The 21,201-nt window shown below is 39.0% G+C and overlaps 1 protein-coding gene across 3 annotated transcripts in view; it reads right to left on the bottom strand.

Annotated features, from left to right (window-relative positions):
• LOC106144053 (zinc finger protein OZF-like) overlaps nt 1-10,433 on the bottom strand; it is a 40,202-nt gene extending 29,769 nt beyond the window's left edge. The window contains exon 1 of one of the 3 annotated variants that reach the window (XM_013350257.2): nt 10,324-10,433. In XM_013350257.2, coding sequence (XP_013205711.1) covers nt 10,324-10,326 — 3 coding nt within the window. In that variant the 5' untranslated portion in view covers nt 10,327-10,433. Of the gene's footprint in view, nt 1-9,850; nt 10,303-10,323 lie in introns of those variants that run through there. The other 2 variants (XM_026784322.1, XM_026784323.1) reach the window with 2 other exon arrangements.
• Nucleotides 10,434-21,201: the final 10,768 nt, after the last annotated feature.

Here is a 21,201-nt window from a genome sequence, read left to right as displayed (position 1 = left end):
TGCTCACCTTACTAGACCTGGATGGAGGTGGGTGGTCCTTGGACTTCCCACAGGGCAGGGAACCCTGATTGCTCTTTGGGCTGACGAGGGAGGGGGGCTTGATTGGGAGAGGGAGAGGGAAATGGGAGGCGGTTTCAGGGAGGAGGCAGAAATCTTAAATAAATAAATAAAAAAGATATGCTAAACAAACAGGGATGAAAATATCCACAAGAATAGATTTCATAATGATCTATTAAACTTAAATTTTCTTAAGGCTATTGAGAAAGGAACTATGACATCAGAGAGACATTGGATAATAGAAAAGATTTCTGAATTAAATCAAGGATGTGTTGACCTCAGTATGGAAACCAGGAAGAGGTTTCACTCTTGTTTCCACAGAAGAAAATCTATGGATACCATCAATATTAATAAAGATTTGATTTTAATAGGAGAAATCTCTTGAGAAAGAGAAATGACAGCTCATCCACAGAGGTGGCAATCATACAGGTGGTAAGAAAACCTAATAAGGGTTGGGTCAGGGTTTTGTTCTTGTCTTTGCAGGAAAATGCTGATCATCAAAATGTCAAGACACCCTGAACATTTGGATGCCTAAAGAAAAAAAATAACTATTCAGAAAGGATCTCCGAGAAAAGAGAAATATGATTTAGGAGGACAGGTCATCTACAGGGTAAAATTTCATTATCTGTATGTACGTACATACATACATGCACAAACACTACCCAGTAAAATAATAGACTCACTTAAAAATCAAAGCTGTCTTTGGAGTTGGACAATGGCTATCCTCTAAATCCAAGCATGTTGTAAAAAGAAAAATTCAGAGTTTCTGTCTTATGTCAGGAGCCAGCTGGTATAGGACAGAAAGAAGAAAAAATTTAGGGAAAATTTTACTTTCCTCAATACCTATTTTTGTCTCTGTTGTAACTTTTGTTGAATATATGTCTATATAAAAAATGTTTACATTTTCTGCAATAAACAATAAATTTTCCTGCAGTAATCTTTGAAGTTTCCAGGAAGAAACTGGGGCCCCATAACAATGACTCCACCTGGTGGATATGATGTCATTATGCTGATAGTGCCACTATAAGACTGGTTTGGGGTACCAGCTGCTCAAGATGGTTCCAACTTGGTTAGCTGAAATGGTGTACCTTCCTACAATTTTCTGGCCAGAACTCCAAATAAGAACTTTAGAAAAACCCTATTGACTACCCAGAGATTATCTGCACTTAAATCAGACAATAATCTTGAAACTTAACCATCGTTTTAGTTTTACAGGATCCCATAGAAAGAACATTGCCCACATGACAGCTGGGTGTAATTCTAGAAATGATGGCCCTTCTCCCAACAAAGTTTGTCCTCAGGGTTAGGGACATCAAAAAGGGGTTGATTATTATTGGTATAGTATTGGGGATTAGGATGAAAGTATTTTTAGGCTTAGGGAACTCACTTTAAAAAAAAACAAGAAAATTGGAAAAGATAATAGGTAGATTAGTGTGAACTCACTAACAATAATAATAGTGTATCATAAATAATTTTGAACTATTATTTATAGACAGTTTACATTGGTATAGATTCTTGTATATTGATACAAATTCAAATTATATTTGCTATATTGAATATGCTCCTATTTCTTAGTATTTGTACACTTATTCAGTTATTTTTTTCATATCGTATGCATGCAAGTTTCTATCTGTTTAAGACATTTTGAATATTAATACAATTTTAGGATATATTTATCATATTGCACTATACATTTCTACCTCTGATCAAGATACTTATACCTTGTTTACATCTTGAGGTCATTGTCCTCATTTGCTGCACAGTTGTTTAAATACTGTTTAATATTCTAATATGAAGTCTTAGTTTTAAGCTATACATGTATTAAGTATTATAGGTCAAAAAGTTATCCATGTTTGCCATACTGATTAGTAATACTAATCAGGTTCTTTAGATACATAGAGATTGTATTCTGCATAGATAGGTAATCTTCAACCACTTCAAAGAGCTATAGAATATGGCATTTAAATAATTTAGGGCTCTGCTGATGTGAGACACAATTGCTCCTGGCAGCATAGATGTATTCCCAAGAGAATGTTGGGCACCAAAGACACTCCACTTGGAGCTTGTTTTCTTTTTGATAAAACTGGCCTTTAGGTAAGGAACTGCCTATGTCTTGACCACTGATAAAATGCATGGTGTCCAGACAGGACAAGCAGGATACAAGAAAAAGACTATCAAACCTTTCCAAGACAGGGTAAGACAGTTTTGAAAATTTTCCTACCTCTAAAAAATGGGCTGTCAGTTATTCTAGGCCTTAGCCCAAGTTGGTTGCTCCAGCATTGCAAATGAGACTTTGGGTGACTGCCCAGGCAGCCAGTTGTCTCTGTTATTTATTGCACATTTTGGAAGCTGCTTGATTGTACTTCCTGTAATATTATTGCCCTTAGGTAATATTATTTCCCTTCTCAGGTTTTTGGTGGGGAGGAAGACTAGATAGTCATACTTGCTTTTCTCTCATGACTTAGCAAAGCCATTTCTAATACAAGGCTTAGACTCCTTAGGATAGGATAATTATTGAAACAGCATATGCTTCTTGCTTAATGTTGTATATGCTGGTTGTAATTTGAATTTTTATACTTGATATCTGTTCATATTATATATAGTTTTGTATTGGTTTGGAACTCTTATTTAAATGGCAGTCAATGCCATTTGAAAGGCTGGACCAGGAAGGGTGTGGTCTTGGGTACCAAAAAGGTTCATGCTCTCTGCTCACTTTCCCTTGTCTCTCTTGCCTGGATGCTAGATTCAGACCAGTGTGGTTTGATGGAAAAAGAACCCACAAAGGTCACCATGAACACCCATAAAAATGACTATATCCAACAATCAGCAGAAAGCAGTATTGAGAAAACTACACCTATATTCCCAAATATTGTCTATAAATGTTTGTATACATTTAAAGGGGGATATGATATACATATGAATAATTTGCATTGGTACAGATCTTGGTTTATTGATACAAATTTAAGGTCAATTTTATTATATGTATATTTCTGCTCTTGATTAAGGTATCGTGTTTGTGAAGCTTATTTTAAAATGTAATGTATAATTTAAAATATAGGTTAATAGATAATCATCTATAATAGTCAAGCTTGTAGTCATGTTAGTTAGATTTCCTAGATGTATAGACATATATTTCAGTTAGATGGGTATTCTTCAAATCTTTCAGAAACCTTCAGAATATGGCATTTAAAATGTTTAAAAACTTAAGACTTTTCATGACCATGAGACACACCTGTTCCTGGCAGCAAAAACTACTTCAAGAGGAAGATGGGCATCAAAGAGGCTCCTTATGGAGTTGGTTAGCCATTTGGGCAAAAAACTGCTCTTGCTTGGATAGCTGTATGAACTAAACATGCAGGACCCACAGAAAAATGACTGCTGAAGTTGTCTAAAGGTGAGACCATCCTTCAGGGTTCCTGCTTCATGAAAGAATCTGCCAGACATTCTTCAGGACACAGAAGAAAATGACTGACAAACTACCAATAGAGGTAGAACTGTCTTTAAAATTTCCTGCTTAATGGAAAAGTCTGCTCCATACTATAGGCCTGTAGGCTGAAGACGGATGCTCCAACAGTAGAAAGGAACTTTGGGTGACTGTCCAGGTAGTGAGATGTCTCTGTCAATTCTAGAGTTTTGGAAGTTGTTTACAATGTATTTCCTGTTTACTTAGGTAATATTATATCCTTCTAGAGTCTTTAATGGAGTTGAAGAATTTATAGTTATAGTTCTCCTTAATTATGATAAAAGATAAAGTAGATATAGTGTAACTGTAATTCTTGCTTGGTAACAGTTTTTTATATGTAATTTTACTATGTTAAAGTTAAAACCTTTTTATTTAAACAGAAAAAGGAAGGTGATATGGGATTCCCCTCTGTGTGCTGTGATTATCATTAATGAATAAAGAAACTGCTTTGGACCTTTAGCAAGGCAGAACTTAGGTAGGCAGGGAAAGCTAGGCTGAATGCTAGGAAAATGAGGGAAGGAATCAGAGAGAAGCAATGGAGCCATCTCCAGAGTCAAACATGCCAAAACTTTGCCAGTAAGCCACTGCCACGTGGTGATACACAGATTAATAGAAGTGGGTTAAATCATTATGTAAGAGTTAGCCAATAAACTAGAGCTAATGGGCCAAGCAGTGATTTATAATAATACAGTTCCTATGTGATTATTTCGGGTCTAAGCTAGCCAGGCAGCCAGGAACCAACAAGTGGTCCCTGTTCCTTTCAACACACTCTTCCAGGATATGACACAGAGTCATGGTTTCTGTTCAAGGCAGGGAAGAGAAATTGGATTTGGTCCACGTGATCAGATTCCCAATATGGTGCTAATGTCCACAGTACCTGAATATTCTCAAAGCTCCATTCCCCTGAGGGTAACTGTTCTGGTTATCTACAAAGGGCAGAGTAAACCTACAGGGGCAGATAGCTTGTTCAAGGTCACACAATGCAAGAATGCCACAACAATCCACCAAAAGTCAAATTCATCAAATATGTACTCATTCATTTATTCTTGATACTATCCTTGGCCATATAGCCAATATATTTTCAACCTCATGATCTTCCTGCCTCAGTGTGCCAATTATTGGCATTTCAGGCCTGTGTGACCATGCCAGGTCAAGAAATGTTGAAGTAGTGCATACCAGAACACAGGACTTAGACTGATTGCTTATGAATATGACTATGAGGCTGAATGTGCTGCTACTGTGTGGATAGTTAGTGAAAAAACAGATCAGGACAGCAAAGAGGTTTTGTTTTATTTATTTATTTTTGCAAAAGAGGGGTATCTGATTATCTTAGGATTTCTATAGTTGTATTAAACACAATGACCAAAAGAAACTTGGGTAAGAAAGGGTTTATTTGACTTACACCTTCATATCACTGTCCATCATTGAGAAAAGTCTAGACAGGAACTGAAGCAGGGCAGGAACCTGAGCCAGGAGCTGATGCAGACACTATAGAGGGTGCCACTTACTGGCTTGTTCCTCGTGGCTTGCTTAGATTGCTTTCTTAATGAACCCAGGACCACCAATTCAGGGATGGCACACCCATAATGGGCTGGCCCTTCCCATTAATCATGAATTAAGAAAATACCCTATATTTGCTTATGTACAACCTGATCTTATGGAGGCATTATCTCAATTGAGGCTCCCTCTACTCAGATGACTACAGCTTTGGAATAAAACTATCCAGACACTGATTAGTCACCTAAACTGGATTAAATGGAATCCCGGATGAGTGACCCCCTGAAGTGGGGGGAGAACAGAGAGGAGATCCCAGAGTCTATGTCATGTTGGATTTAATTCCTGGGGCTAGAGGATGATAAATGCATTCTGCTGTTACTACTTCTGTTTGATTAGGCAATCTTTACCCAAACTCTTCAAGAGACTTTTAAACAATATATCAAGCTAATTAAGTGTTACATGCCTGTTATTCAAGCAGTCAGACTAGTATGGGCTATACAGGGAAATACAGGAGATCAGGGACTATATTGAAGGATTCTATCTCATGTAATATGTTTTTGTGAAGTGCTAAAATTGGACACAGAGCTTTTTATATGCTAGGGCAACTGAGGTACCCCTCCCCTACATCCCCCGCACCTTGGTTTTCATGTTTGGTGGCTTAAATATTACACACATTTGAAAGTTCACTTGTATTCTTTTTTCACAGATTATGACATCATGCATTATTTTGTTGTTGGGGACAAGGTCAGGATTGATCTGGAACCACATGCTAACACTAGGTTGAACTTATTTGCATTCTTCTGCCTCTGCCTCCTGAGTCCTAGTATTACATTTGTGCACCACCATCCACAGTTGTTTTTGTTTTGGGGAAACAGGTCTCAACTAGTCCAGGTTGGCCTCAAGGTCAATAAATAGCTGGGTAGCCTTGCATTTTTCCCTACCAAGCTACATCCTCTAGGTAGTGACACTTTTATACTAAACAATGGGGCTAGACATAATGACATGCACTTTTAATATCAGCAGTGGAGGACATAACAGACACTGAAGAAACCCAGAGGATCATAAGGACATACTTGAAAATTTTCTCAGTCAAATTGGAAATCTAAGACAAATTGATAATTTTCTTGATAGGCATCACTTGCTAAAATTAAATGATTAGATAAACAACTTAAATAGACATATAACCCCTAAGGAAATTAAAAACAATCATCAAAAGCCTCCCAACCAAAAAAAAAAAAAAGCCCAGGACCAGATGATTTTAGTGCAAAATTCTACCAGACTTTCAAAGAAGAGTTAATGCTAATACTACTCAAATTACTCCACAAAATAGAAACAGAAAAATAGCTAGGCAGTGGTGACCTATGCCTTCAATCCCAGCACTTGCAGAAGCAGGTAGATATCTCAGAGTTCAAAGTCAGCCTACTAAACAAAAGCTAGTTCCCTGACAGCCAGAGCTGTTGCATAGCAAAACACTGTCTCAAAAAGTCAAAATAAATAAATAAACAAATAAATAATAAAAGAAGGAAAAGAACAAGGATATAGAAGGAACACTGCCAAACTCATTTTATGAGGACAGTTACCCTCAACCCAAACCACATAAATGAATACCCAACAAGGAAAGAGAATTACAGACCAGCTTCCCTTATGAACATAGATGCAAAGCTTGTCAATAAAATACTCACAAATCAAATCTAAGAACACATCAAAAAGATCAAATGATCATCCACCCATGATCAAGTAGGTTTCATCTAAATTCAGAAATGGTCGGCATACAAAAATTAAGAGAAGTAACCACCATATAAATAAACAGAAAGAAAAAAATTAAGATCATCTTATTAGATGCAGAAAAGGCCTTTGACAAAAATCAAACAACTCTTCATGATAAAAGTCCTACAGAGATGAGGGATACAGGGAACATACGTAAACAAAATAAAGGCAATTTCCAGCATGCCTACATTCAACACCAAATTAAATGAAGAGAAACTCAAAGTTATTTGCCTAAACTCAGGAACAAGACAAAGCTGTCCAGTCACACCATATCTGTTCAATATAGATATGGAAGTCTTAACTAGAGCAGTAAGACAAATGAATGAGATCAAGGAAATAAAATGGAAAAAAAAGAAATGAAAGTATTTTTATTTGCAGGTGATGTAAATGACCCTCCAAAAAAATTTACAGAAGAATTTCTACAGCTAATAAACACATTCAGCAAAGTAGCTGGATATACAATTACCTCACAAATCAGCAGCTCTCATATGTACAAATGACAAAAGAACTGAGCAAGAAAACAGGAAAATAACACCATTCAAAATTGCTCAAATTATATAAAATATCTTGGGGTAACTCTAAGCAAGTGAAAGACTTTATAATAAAACTTCAAGGCCCTGCAGAAAGAACTGAAAAGTTATGAGAAGATGAAAAGATCTCCATAGCAAAAATGGCAATCTTACTAAAAGTAATCTACACATGTAATATCAGTCCCATCAAAATCCCAACACAATTGTTTACATACTATGAAAGGAAAATTCTCAGCTTTGAATGAGAAAAAGAAAATGCCCAGGATAATAAAAACAATTTGAACCACAAAAGAACTGTGGAGGTCTCACTATTCCAAATTGCATGTTGTACTATAGAGGTATAGTAAAAATAAATTAATTAATTAACAAATTAATTAAAATCATACATAGTATCAGAAACAATGATCAATGAAGTTGATGTCCCAGAATGAACCCACACTCCTACAGACACCTGGGTTTTTTTGTTTGTTTGTTGTTTTATAAAGAAGCAGAAATTCATCCTGGAATAAAGACAGTATCTTCAACAAATAGTGCCGGTCAAACTGGATGTGTGCAGGTAAAGAATGCAAATAGATCTATACTCATAATCCTGTACAAACTCAAGTCCACATTTATAAGACAGTGTATGACCCTGCCCTGTGTAAAATGTTAGTTGCTGAGGTGAAGGCTGAAACATAAGCCACAGCAAAACGCCTTGTGTCTCAATCTTGTCTCCTGACTGAATGGGTCAACCAGGTTTGCACTTACCAATATGAGAGAGTTTCCCACCTGGAAATTTCAGTGGCTCAAGTTAACCTCCCCAAATTATCACATACCAATTTGGTTTCCTTTCATTTATATAGTATGAATTAATGCATACTGGGAAAGTACACAGAACTCACCCTGCCCAATCAGATCCTTCTTTATAACAGAGACACCTGTGGGTCAATGACTTAAACAACCTCTAATCTAGCTATGGCCTAGTCTTTTTTTCCCCTGCAGTATATACAATAAATTATTCCTTCTATTCTAATCTCAATGGAGTAGCTGTTTCACACACAAATCATTTTCCTTCTAGTATAAAGGACAGCCTACTCTATGACTCAAGTGGAGTCTTTAAGAACTTTGTGCTCCTACAAACCTTTCATCAACCATTGAAGAGGTTGAGTCAGGAGAACAGCAGGGTCACTGTCAGGGAGCCTAAACACTGAGGGATCTAGGAAAAGAATGTCAACATAACAAACCTTGACGCAAAATAATTTTCTGAAAGCTTCAAGGTGCAATTGTTCTAGAATTAATGTGCCATGACAATGAGAAATCATGCCACACACTTAGAGAATTACCAGAGAAAAAAGTTTCTTCAGTAATTACAAGTCTCCAGATCTACCTAACACACAAAGAGGATCTGTCCAGGAACAGATCTGCTAGCTCATATACACCACAACTGGAGAAATGCTGCTGACTCCACTCCTGTTATCATGGCCTGCTCAGTTTGCTTCCTTAGGTAACTTGGAATCACCTGCGCTGGGTGGCACCAACCACCCTATGAAATGGACCCTATTACATCAAGCACTAATCAAGAATACATATACCTTATAGATTTGCCTACAGACCAGAGTGATTCTAGCTTGTGTCAAGTTGAACAAATCTAACCTGGATACCTCCTGAGTCATATCCCAAACACCAATGACAGAGTGTTAATCAAATCTCAACTCTCTTAACACTTGCTTTTCAGCATATACTTATGGATGCATACACATGCCTTTAATCCCACATTTGGGAGGCAGAGGCAGGCAGATCTTTGTGAGTTTGAGGCCAGTCTGGTCTACAGTCAGGCTCCAGAAGCTACACAGAGAAACCCCATCTCAAAAAATAAAAACCTAAAAAAAAGATAAAGTAAAATAAAAATAAAAAAAACATCTGTCAAGTTCAGGATTGGAGAGATGACTCAGCAGGAGTTACCAACACTTTTTTCTTGTAGAAGTCCTGGGTTTGGTTCCCAGCACTAACATGGTGCACACAATCATCCCTAGATGCTGCTGCAGGGGATCTGATGCCTCCTGCTGTCTTCTGTAGACACCAAACACACACGGTAAACATACACATATGCAAACAAATCACTCATACATATGAAATAAAATAATATAGGAAAATTAAAAGTATCATTTTATCTCTTATAAGTCAGAAATAAACCAGAAATGTAACAAATCTCTGTAGCAAAAACTATAAATTTGTAATTAAGAGATTCAAAGGATTGTAAGACAAAAAGATTAAATATTATTTCAGTACAGAATTTAAGCTATAGATTCAGCAACAGTCCAATAAAACGTCTAAGATTTTTTCCTATCAGTAACAGAAAACTGCTTTCAAAAGACATCATGAACGAAAAAAATGATCAACACAACACTGAGTAAATAGCACACTCAGTAACACACTCTGATTCAAAACGTCTCACACAACAATGACTTAAGTGTGGAAAAGAACAAAGAGATCAACAGAACATGAGAGCAAACTTTGACACAGAAACATAATTAATATAGTCAATTTTGACACTTACGGTCAGGAAACCCAGTAAGTGGGGCCTAACACAGGTGACAGGACCGCCCTGTCATCTCCACGCAGATGTGTTCATTACACAGACTTTACACCCTGCACAGAACTAACTGCAGACGGATCCTACACCTGAATGTTCAGTGCCAAGTGCAGAACTTCTAGAAGACGCTAGAGGACCAGGGCTCTGCGAGTTAGCAAGTCTGCCTCCCAGTAGACAATGAAAGCCTCACAAGGAGCTAGTCATCAATAAAGACAGGCTCACAGTCACCCCACACACACCCTCAGCTCTGTGTTCTGCGCAGCCGCAGCCGCAGCCCGCACGGGTGTCATTCGGAGGCCGCAGGACCCCACAGAGGACAGCGTTGACCCCGGGGAAATCGCGGACCTCACGGGGCGCGCGGCCAGCCGTTGTCTGCCACAGCCCCGGGAGGACCCCACACCGGCTCTTCCTCACGGGGGGCGGCGGCCCTCGCTCACCATGGCGGACTCTGAGCTCGCCCCGCTCTCCCCACAGCTCCCGAAAGCGGGCCACAGCTCTACAAAGGGAACGAATGTCTCCCTCAGCCCGGGAGGTGAAGCAGAGCCTGCTGCACGGCGGGCCGGAAGTGCCCGCCCTTATTCTGAAGAGCAGTACGCTTGGGAGCCCTAATTGGCTAGTGTGGCTTGAGTGGCAGGAGCAGCCCCTTAGGGACTCCTTATGGTGAAGAAACTCAGCACAGTGGTTCCCAGCCGTGACTTCCACCCAGGCACAGAACTGCCCCAGGCACGCAAGGCATGCAGATATTAGCATTGCAGCAGAACACGCGCCTGGACTACAAAGTCGTCCCTGCACTAACTAGTAGGCACTTCCCCTTCGTCCTCCTGGGCACAGATCTCAAACCTGGGACCAGCTGCTGAGAAGCCTATTTAACATATCAGAGCAGACACTGGCAGCCTGCTTCTCCACGCAGCCCTCTACCCCAACCTGTTACCGGATAAGACTTGCATACACCGCCCTCTCTCCTGAACTTCTCCAGTCCAAAATCTGACCAGATCTTCCTCCAAGGTGCCCTTCCCTACATGATCCAACCATTTTGGTAACCTCCCTCACTCCCCCCCCCCCCCATCTACCCTTTACCTTCCTGACCTCTTGGTCTGGTTCTCTGCTCTCCCCTAGCACCTCACATGGATCAAGATAATGTCCCCTCTGGACTCTCCCAGATGTCGCTGCCTCTCTCTGCATTCCGCCTTTTATCTACAATAAACCTTTTTCTCCGCCATACCTAGAAACAATCATGTCCTTTCCTTTTTCGTTTCTTAGAGCCTCCGTATTCTTATGTCTTAAAGCCTCTATATCCTGGGCATTTAAACCCCAGGTAAGGGCACCCCTTCCTGTGGACTGTGCAAGTGAGCTATTCAGGGCAGGGGCAGTGCTGCATCGCGCTTTTCCCATCCCTGCTTTGCTCCTAGGCCTGTGTCCCAACCTCTGACTATGGGAAATCTGGACTGGCTCAGTAATGAAGGCTTCCCAAGGACCTGCGATCTAAGGAAAAGGTACCTGAACTCAGATGTTACCCTGTAGGACCAGAGGAAGTGTGTACTCTGGCAAGGCCAACCCTGCCTCCAAACACTTTATAGCAACATGGCAGCCTGCAGAGTTGGGTGAGGGGCTCCAACCATCCCAGCTAGAGGAAAAAGTGTGATGTTTTGAACCTCTACAGGCACCATCCACATACTGAGTCAGACCTCATCTCTGACCAGTTTCTTGGAGCTGAGGACTCATTCCTGGGGCACTAGTTAGGTTTTATTATGAAACTGAGAAAGGACAAAGGAAATCTGCTAACTTCAAAGCTAGCCATACCCGATGACATCTGTGGAAAACGTGCTGATTTTCATTTTTGTAAAAGAAAATTTGATTTAAAAATATGCACCAAAACTCTGCAGTCTATTAAACTATTATTCTGTAGAAAAGACCCAAAAATTTAAATAAAAGATTTTAGTTATCTAAATCCTATGGGGTCAAAGTGAGTATTTTTAATTAATCACTCCATATTTACTATAGAGCATCAATATTTTGATGACTAAATTATACTTATTTTAACTGCCCACTTGAAATAGGAGTCTAAAGATTTATTTTTCTCTCAATTCTGCATCATTAGTGAAAACAAGTGAAGCAAATTAAGAATACTTACATTTCCTTTATGTTCCTAGTGTTTCATTTTCTTTGTCAGGGTCTCACTCTGAAGACCCAGTATGGACAGGACCTCACTATGCAGACCAGACTACCCTCAAGATCATAAATTCAAGACCTGCACCACCTTGCCCGGATTCTATTAATTCTGCAAGTTACTTGTGAAATAAACAAAAGCTGTGTGTGGCACACAATTGTACTCTGGACTGGAGGCATTGGCAGAAGGATCACTATGAAATTTAAGCAAGCCTGGGTTACAAGTGAGGTCCTATCTGAAAAGAGCAAATGGCAAAGGATGTGCAGACTCTGGACAACTGCTTTTGAACCATTAGTGTCAATTTTTGTCCTGGTGTTCCTTTGGGTCTGTGGCACCCTGGTCTTTGCCCACATGTCCACAGTCCACTTTTTTGACATGCCTGCTTGGAATCTGTGATGGTGTTGGAGCAGCAGCTAACAGCAGTGACAATGACATGAAGAGCCCGTGTCCAGCTGCTTTACTGCTGTGGGGAGGAATTTCATCCGTGTCCTGCTTGCAGGCCTTCCACTTATGATTCTTTAAAGTCACACTAACACTTGGCGGGCATGTTCACTCTGGTAAAATATGCAATTTCTAGCTCAGGTAATCTATTTTCCCAGGGTATTCCTTTCTACCTGACCTTGGAAAACAGCAGGTGCGGTCACCTGCTAATGGCAGTTACGGAAGTGTTGCACAGTAACTGACAGCTCCTGGATGAACTACAGGTTTGTAATAGGATAGTTGGTCACACCATGAACACCAAATTTGCATTTTTTACTATGTAAAGATGTGTTGTTGTTTTACCTTGAGTGCCTACGACACTTAATTGGTCTAATAAAAAGCTGAAAGGTCACTAGCTAGGCCGAAGAGGGATAAGTGGACAGAGAGAAAGGAGGAAAGAAGAAAGGGAAGTCAGACAGACAGACATAGAGGAAGCATGGAGGCAGAATGGACAGTGCATATATGAAGTAAGTGAGCCTCGGGGCAACACATAGATTAACTGAAATCAGTTAATTGAAGTTCAAAATGCTAGATAGAAACAAGTCTAAGCTAAAGCCAAACATTCATATTTAATAGTAAGTCTCTGTGTCATGATTTGGAGATTGGTGGTCCAAGAAAATTTACTACATTTGATGCCCAATGTGGTACCCATATATTCCTCATAGGGCCTAGGAAAGCTGAAAAAAATGAAAAGGAAAACAAAGGACATGGCTTCCTAGTAGCTTGGTAGTTGTAGCACACAGAGGCAGAGCTCTGTCATACAGCAATCAACCGGAGTAGCCAGCACATTAAGTAGAAACAGCGTGCTTAGGAAAAATACCTGGCATAGCACAAGCACAAAAATCCCAGAGCTGAGGCAGTTAAATGCAGTTCTCAGTGAGGCCCACTGGCGCAAGACTGACTCTTACAGACCTGAGGAGGTGGCAGAGTGAGCCACCAATGCCAGGTGCTAAGTGGCTAAGTGGAGCCTAGCCAGTTAAGGTTTTCTCAAATTGTCAGAAAAAAAGACAGGTTCAGCCTGAAAAATCCTTTAAACAAGTTATTGTGTGCATAAAGCGTGCTTAGGCAATTAGGAATGAAAAGAAAGTGGGTATAGACACTTAAATCTTTAAAGAGAGAGTAAAGTAAAAGAAAAAAGCCATATAAAGATGGAAAATACACAGGGATATTGTATCCTGTAAGGTATTGTGTTGATGTTGAATTTTTGAATGCTGATGGGCAAATGACAGCTGCAGAGAGACACTGAATTGATGAGCCTAGATATGTAAGGGATGTCTTAACTTTAAAATGGAAGTCAGAAAATGTATTATGTAGTGGGAGAGGTTGTGCTTTTTGTGGATTCCTTCAAAATTAATAGAGATCAGGTTTGATCAGGGGAGAACCTCCTGAAAATGTTGACTATAGACATAAAGAAATAAACCAGAAAGAACTACAAGACAAGTCACTATTGTTAGGTTTTTTTTTTTACTCTTTTATTCTTTTGGCTCCTTATGGGATGCACCACCCAATTCCCAAATCATGACAGGAAGGCTTATTCTTAGTTATAAACACCCAGTATTAGCGAGCCAGTTTTTCTTAACTTAAATTATCACATCTACCTGTTTCATTTTCTTCCATATATCTTACTTTCACTCTTACTCCATGTCTGGGTTTGTAGCCGGAGGAGGGGGAACGCTGTCCCCTAGCATCCTCCTCTCCTTGTTCTCTCATTCCTTCTTCCTCTCTTGCTTGCTCCTTCACTTTTTTCTCAGATTTCTCCTCCTATTTATTTCTATCTTCCAGCCCTGCCTATTCTTCCTCCTGTCTCGCTATTGGCCTTTCTAATGGTCTTTATTAGACCATCAGGTGTTTTAGACTAGCAAAAGATCACAGCTGCACAGAGTTAAACAAATGCAAAATGAAAGAATACATCTTTGCATCATTAAACAAATATCTCAAAGCATACACAAATGTAACACACCTTAATTAATATTCTACAACAGGAGACTAGACTAGTACAGACTAGAACAGTTCTAAGAATTGATGAAACATAATGTTTTATTGGCTACAGAATCTTCATAGTAGTTTGGCTATACAGTCCAAACATACCTTTAAATTTGACAGATGCCTTTTACCTGATCAAATATAAAACAAAAATTATATTTACCTGACTTGTGCACACCATACATTCCATACTTGTGTTAATACAGATAGATATATTACCTTTAAATTTTTGTGTTCTTTCAGAAAAAAAAGGACAAAACACAAATAAGGACAAGTAACTCAGATAGTCCAGCCACTCAGAATGCCCCTGTTATGCTGGAGGAAGGTCATTGGTTAATTAATAAAGAAACTACTTGGCCCTGATAGGTTAGAACATAGGTGGGTGGAGTAAACAGAACAGAATGCTGGGAGGAAGAGGAAGTGAGGTAAGACGCCTCAGACAGACGCCATGCCGCTGCTCCCCAGGGAAGACACGATGAAGCTCTGACCTAGGATGGACATAGGCTAGAATCTTCCTGGTAAGTGCACCTCGGTGGTGCTACACACATTAATAGAAATGGGCCAAGCAGTGTTTATATGAATACAGTTTGTGTGTTGTTATTTTGGGGCATAAGCTAGCCAGGCGGATGGGAGCTAGGTGGCAGGAATGCCAGCCTGCACCTCCTTTCAACACTATTAAAGTTTTCTCAAAAATCTGCACCTAAAACAACTTCAAAGCTGCTAGCTGAGATGGTCCAACCTCACAAACAACTCCAGCAAGAATTTAGATAAGCCCTACACTTTCTCGTTATATGGAGATTGGACGTCAAATGTTACAACTAGTTCTACCAGGACTTGACCATTATGTTAATATTCTCAGGGTAGCCTAAAGATGATGCTGACCCAACATCAAGACAACAGCAAACAGTCTTGAGAACACAATGCCCATATTGCCAAGAGGTGGTGTGGGTGATTTTTGGTCTTTTTATGGGTTGTGGATGCTTTCCATCATTTAGGGGGTATAAAGGAATCTACGATAGAAGGATAACTATAAATCTCAGATATTTTACATTGCTATGGATTTTGGTATATTGATACAAATTTAAAGTTATTTTTGTTATACTATATGTATATTTCTCTTGTTTGGAGTATTGTGCTTATTCAGCTCATTTACAAGTATAATGTGCCAGGTGGTGGTGGCATATGCCTTTAATCCCAGCACTTGGGAGGCAGAGGCAGGTGGATCTGTGAGTTTGGGGCCAGTCTGGTATACAAAGCAAGTTCCAGGACAGGCTCCAAAGCTACACAGATAAACCAGAGAAACCCTGTCTCAAAAAAACAAAAATAAATAAATCAATTAAAAGTATAATGTAGAGTTAAGACATATAGGTTAGTAGTTAGTCATCTATAAAAACCAAACTTGCAATTATATTAATTCTGTTTTCAAAGCTAAATAGGTATATTTTAGATAAATAGTGGATATTCAAAAACTTCAAAGACCTACAGAATATGGCTTTTAAAATATTTTCATAGCATAAGGTTTTTCATTTAGAATAAGACATATCTGCTCCCAGAAGTACCAATTTATGTAAAAAATAAAAAAGGATGATGAAAATCAAAGACCTCAATATGGAGTTTGCTTTAAATGTGTCATAGTTAGCCACTGGGGCAAGAAACTTCCCTGTCCTTGACTGCTGACAGTATTCCATCCAAATTGATCTTGCAAGACACAAAGAAAAGCAATGCTGAACATTACCAAGATAAGATGGGAAGTTTTTCAAAGTTTCTGCTTCATAGAAAAGTCTGCCAGATAGTCTAGGAATGTAGGTCGAAGACAGATGCAGCAGCATCACAGAGGAAACTTGGATGACTGTCCAAGCAGTCAGATGTTTCTGTTGTTTCTTCAGTTTAGGAAGTTGTGTGCTCTGTGCTTCATGTTTACACAGGTAATATTATCTCTTTGGGGGTCTTTTATGGAGTAGAAGACTAGAGAGTTGCAGTTTTCCTTAGTTATGATAGAAGGTAAATTAGGTACAAAACTTTGAACTCACCAAAACAAAATAGATTAGTTTTCCTGAATTTGCCAAATACGAATGCATTGGAAATTGTGACTATAATCCTTATTTTATAGTTATTCTTGTTGTATATAATTCTGCTGTATTCGAGTTTAAAACCAAAATGTAGTGGGATATTTGATCACATTGTGAACCCCAAGTTTACATTTTTAACTATGTAAAGGTGAGTTGCATTTGTAACTATGTAAAGATGTGTGGTGTTACCTTACTTGCCTAAGGCACCTGAAGAGTCTAACAAAAAACTGAATAGCCAATAGCTAGGCAGAGTAGGAATAGAAGGGGCTAGTGGCCAGAGAGAAAGGGGGAGAAGAAGAAAGTGAGAACGCCAGCCAGACAGGGAAGGAGAAAGAAGGATAGAGAGTATTAGGTGAGGTAAACCAGCCTCAGAGCAGCATATAGATTAATAGAAATAGGCTAACTGAGGTGAAAAAACCTAGCTAGGCATGAGTCAAAACTGAGGCCAAGCATTCCTAACTAATAGTAATCTCTGTATCATGACTTGGAAACTGATGCTCCAAGAAAACCTGCTTCAGAAGTATATTGTCATACGTTGTGAGCAATTGGTAAAAAGACTGAAAGCACTGGCTCCATTCACCTTGATGATGGCCCCTCCCTTCAATGTGCCTGCCTTCTGCAGACCTTCTTCCAATTTCTGTCTCCTTCCAAGGCTTCAGCTACACCAAGTCTCGGGTCCAGCCTCCAGTCTCTGGCCCCATGCCCCATGCCCCATGCATGGCATACTTCCATAAAACTATTGCTGTATACTTGGACGCATGCTCTTATCATAGCATTCACTAATCTTCTAATTCTATGACCAATGTCAATCAATTAATATATTCTTTGATCAATGTATATCAATTATATTATTGTATCTTTTACCTGAATCTATTAAGATTCATACACAATCACATGCTAAATGAAATGCCTTAAATTTTTCCTTTATTTCAACAAATGACAAAGTTAATAATTTCACATTGTGAAATTTGTCAGTTTTCATAGGCCTCAATTGCCTTCTGCTAAGTACCCCAAAATTAATATATCAAATGAGATACAGCAAATGGATGTAATAAATGTTTTAAAAAAATTGGTAGCTGGGTTGTGGTGGCCCAAGCTTTTAATCCCAGCACTCTGGAGGCAGAGGCAGTGGATTTCTGAGTTCAAAGCCAGTCTGTTCTACATCATGAGTTCCAATACAACCAGAGCTACACACAGAGAAATCCTGTCTTAAAAGAAAGTTTTTGATAGTTTTAATGCATACATCATTATATTGATATATTTTCAAATTTCATTTGACCACTGCTTTTAGTAATAAAAAGGCTTCATCAGTCATATTACATTTTTGAGTAACTTATAATATCAAGGGTATTCTTCAACAAATTAAATGGATGATGTTCTAGTTTGTATGTCACAAAATTTCAAGATGTTTTATAACATTGAAATATTAAACAGACCATTGATGTCCCTTATATTTCTCAATGACAGGCCATCATTGAAAGATCTATCAAAATATTAAAGCATGTTAATTAAACAAAAAGATGGAAAGACAACTATTAATTCTATGAACATTTTATTCTACTGATTATTTACTTTAACATTCTTAAGTTGTAATGATAATTATTTTATGCCTACTGAAATTCATTGTCAACCTATTATTGGAGAAAATATTGAGGCTAATATACATCCTATTTTATATAAAGAGAAAGAATCTTTACAGTGGAAAAAGGGGAATATTAAAATAGGGGAAAGGGTATGATTATGTTTCCACAAATGGAAGTGCATGTTGGCTTTTCAGAAAGACAGCTGAAATTGAGAGATGAGCAAGTGACCATCCACAGTCTTACCCTGAGTGGCCTGAACAAATGGCTCCATCTGACTTTGGGTCAAACTCCCAAAACAATTATCAAACAATTACTGTGCATAATGAATGGTACCTTTCCTACCTGGAGGTAGCTGAAAAATTAGCCAAAGAAATAGAAGAGATGGTTCATTACATAGGGCAAAATAAAACATCTGGATTCTTGTTCATCACCACTGTCCAAGTAAGTGAGGCAAAGATTAATTTTTACTTGGCTTACACCTAATACTTCATTGAAGGGATCCCATTTTTTGATTTATACTAATAACTCTAAATTCCAGGACCCTATGACATTTGGGGTTCTTTGTTCCCCAATGAAGAGGGCTTAAATTACATTTCATCTTATGATATGGAATAGAATGGCTTCCTATATGTTTTGGGAATGAAGTTCATGTTGTGAAAGTGATTTCTAGGGGAGAGTAACCAATTATTCATAATGTAATAAAAAATGAAGGGAAGAAGTACATGTTTTTAGTAACTATAAAGTTTAGTAACTATAAAGTTTAAAAGAAGTATTATTAATGATATTTTTCACTCTACCTACTTTCCTCCCTCACAACACTCCTGTTGTATCAGAGTTAAGTGAATAAATACATTGGGAATAATGTAGAGGACCAGAGGTGCAAGGTCTTATTAGTACTTCCTACTGTAGCATCATAGATTAGAACCATGTATTTTTTGCTCACACCAAATAGAGAAGAATTAAAATCCTTCTGTAATAATAATGCCATCACCACTCATAGTAATGGTTCTGAAGTGTTAGTAATAGCATAGGGATAGGACATTGCCTCTCTGTCATAAAGAAGGAAGAACATAGACTCAAGAACGTCTAATAGCATTGGATGACATTTAGGCTTGGAAGGGGAATAAATGGAAAAAATATTTCTAACAATGAGACTATGTCCCCTTATACCAAAAGTATTGTTCATATTATTATGGCATGTGTTTATCTTCTTCGTTTATAATAGAAAAACTACTTTGAATCAATCCTAAGACTATATGTCTTGTTCCAATTTTTCTTTATACACATGTTTAAATGCTAGTACTCCTATTACTTTGAGCTCCCAGAACATTTATGTATGTTGATCCCAGATTGGTGTTTGGATGCCTGTACAGATGGACAGAGCCTGGAAAGAATCTTTCTCAATTCTATGCTTCAATATTTATTGGATCAAATAAAGAAAAGGACTAAGGGAATGGTTTGAGTATTTATTGCCATTGTATTGAGAACTACTGCTGTTGCTGCTGCTGGAGTTGTTATAAGCAAGTGTTACAGCTCTGGAGGTGTTGTAATAGGGAAGTGGGCTGCTTTTTGTCCCGCCCGGCCACCCGGCTAGCTTTACCCAAAATAATTACATGGAAACTGTATTCATTTAAACACTGCCTGGCCCATTATTTCTAACCAAATATTGGCTAACTCTCACATCTTAATTAACCCATTTCTATGAATGTGTATTGCCACTTGACTGTGGCTTACCGGCATGAGTCTAACCACTGTCTGTCTCAGAGAGGAGAGCCATGGTATCTGCCACACTGCCTTCTTCCTCCCAGAATTCTGTTCTGTCTACTCCACCCACCTAAGGGCTGGCCTATCAAAAGGCCAAGGCAGCTTCTTTATTTAACCAATGAAAGTAACACATAGGCAGAAGACCCATGGAGGGAAAAGTATCCTGACTCATCAGGAAGTCAGGAGATACATGGCGCTGCAAAGAGGCAGCTATGGAGGGAAAGGTGTCCAACCTGGAGGAGAAGTCAGATATTCCTGAAGCTGCGGTGTGGCTAGGGATGGTCTCCATGCAGCATGTAGCAATGCTGCTACTCTCAGAGAGAGATCCAGTAATGGCTGAACTCTGCTCCATTTTCCTTAAGGAAACATCCTGACAGAGCTATCTGTTTCTTCTTCTGCTCTGCTCAGCTCTAGCCCAAGCTGGTGCTTCATCTGCTTTACTATGCTGAAGGGAAGCCCTTGTAGAAATGTAGTGATTTCCTCTGGCTCAGGCAAAAAGTCACTTTTCCTGCGTTACTTCTATGGGAGTTTCCCAACAAATGTCACTGTTTCTTCTGTTTTATTTTTTTATTTTTCCTCAGACCCCCTAAGGGAATGTTTCAGTAAAGGTTCTTTTTTTCAGCTGAGACCCCCTAATGGAAGATCTCAGAAAGGTTCTAAGCTCTGCACCAGCAAAAGACAACCTTCACCCAAAACTCCTTTAAGAAAGAGATTTATTTGGGAAGTAGGAATGGCACCTCTGGCTACTGTGTGTCCCCAGACACATAGTTAGGCCTCTCTGTGCCCTGGCTTTCTCCCTTAGTAGCCTATACCTATTCTTGAGGTACAAGGCTGTGGCAAAGAGGCAGGAATTTAAGTGCTATAGTGTGGGCTCTGGGTGAGTCTATACAACTGAGAAAGACTGTCTCAACACACACACACATACACACACACACACACACAATATCTTTTAATAAATTTTTTGTGTGGAGTTTTTGTTTCTGAGATAGGGTCTCAGTGTGGACCTGTATATCAAAATGCCAACTATATCAATGTTTTCAGCTAAGATGGGTCTCATTGGGAGAGCACTGGCCCAGCATGCACCAGACCTCTGCATAAACAGGGCATGGTGTTGAAACCAGTTATTGTAGTAAGTGAAGATGGAGGCAGGACAGTCATGGTTTCAAGGCCATCTTGAACTTCATGGGCCTGTTTTTAAAACAAAACCTCAAAAGCAATGCCTAACAAAAAAGATCAGGGCTCAGCAGGTAAAGATGCTTGTAGCCAAGA

This window comes from Microtus ochrogaster, chromosome 22, assembly GCF_000317375.1.
Source record: "Microtus ochrogaster isolate Prairie Vole_2 chromosome 22, MicOch1.0, whole genome shotgun sequence".
Taxonomy (NCBI): Eukaryota; Metazoa; Chordata; class Mammalia; order Rodentia; family Cricetidae; genus Microtus; species Microtus ochrogaster.
Note: the sequence above shows the minus strand (reverse complement) of the source record. Positions and strands in the feature narration are given on the sequence as shown.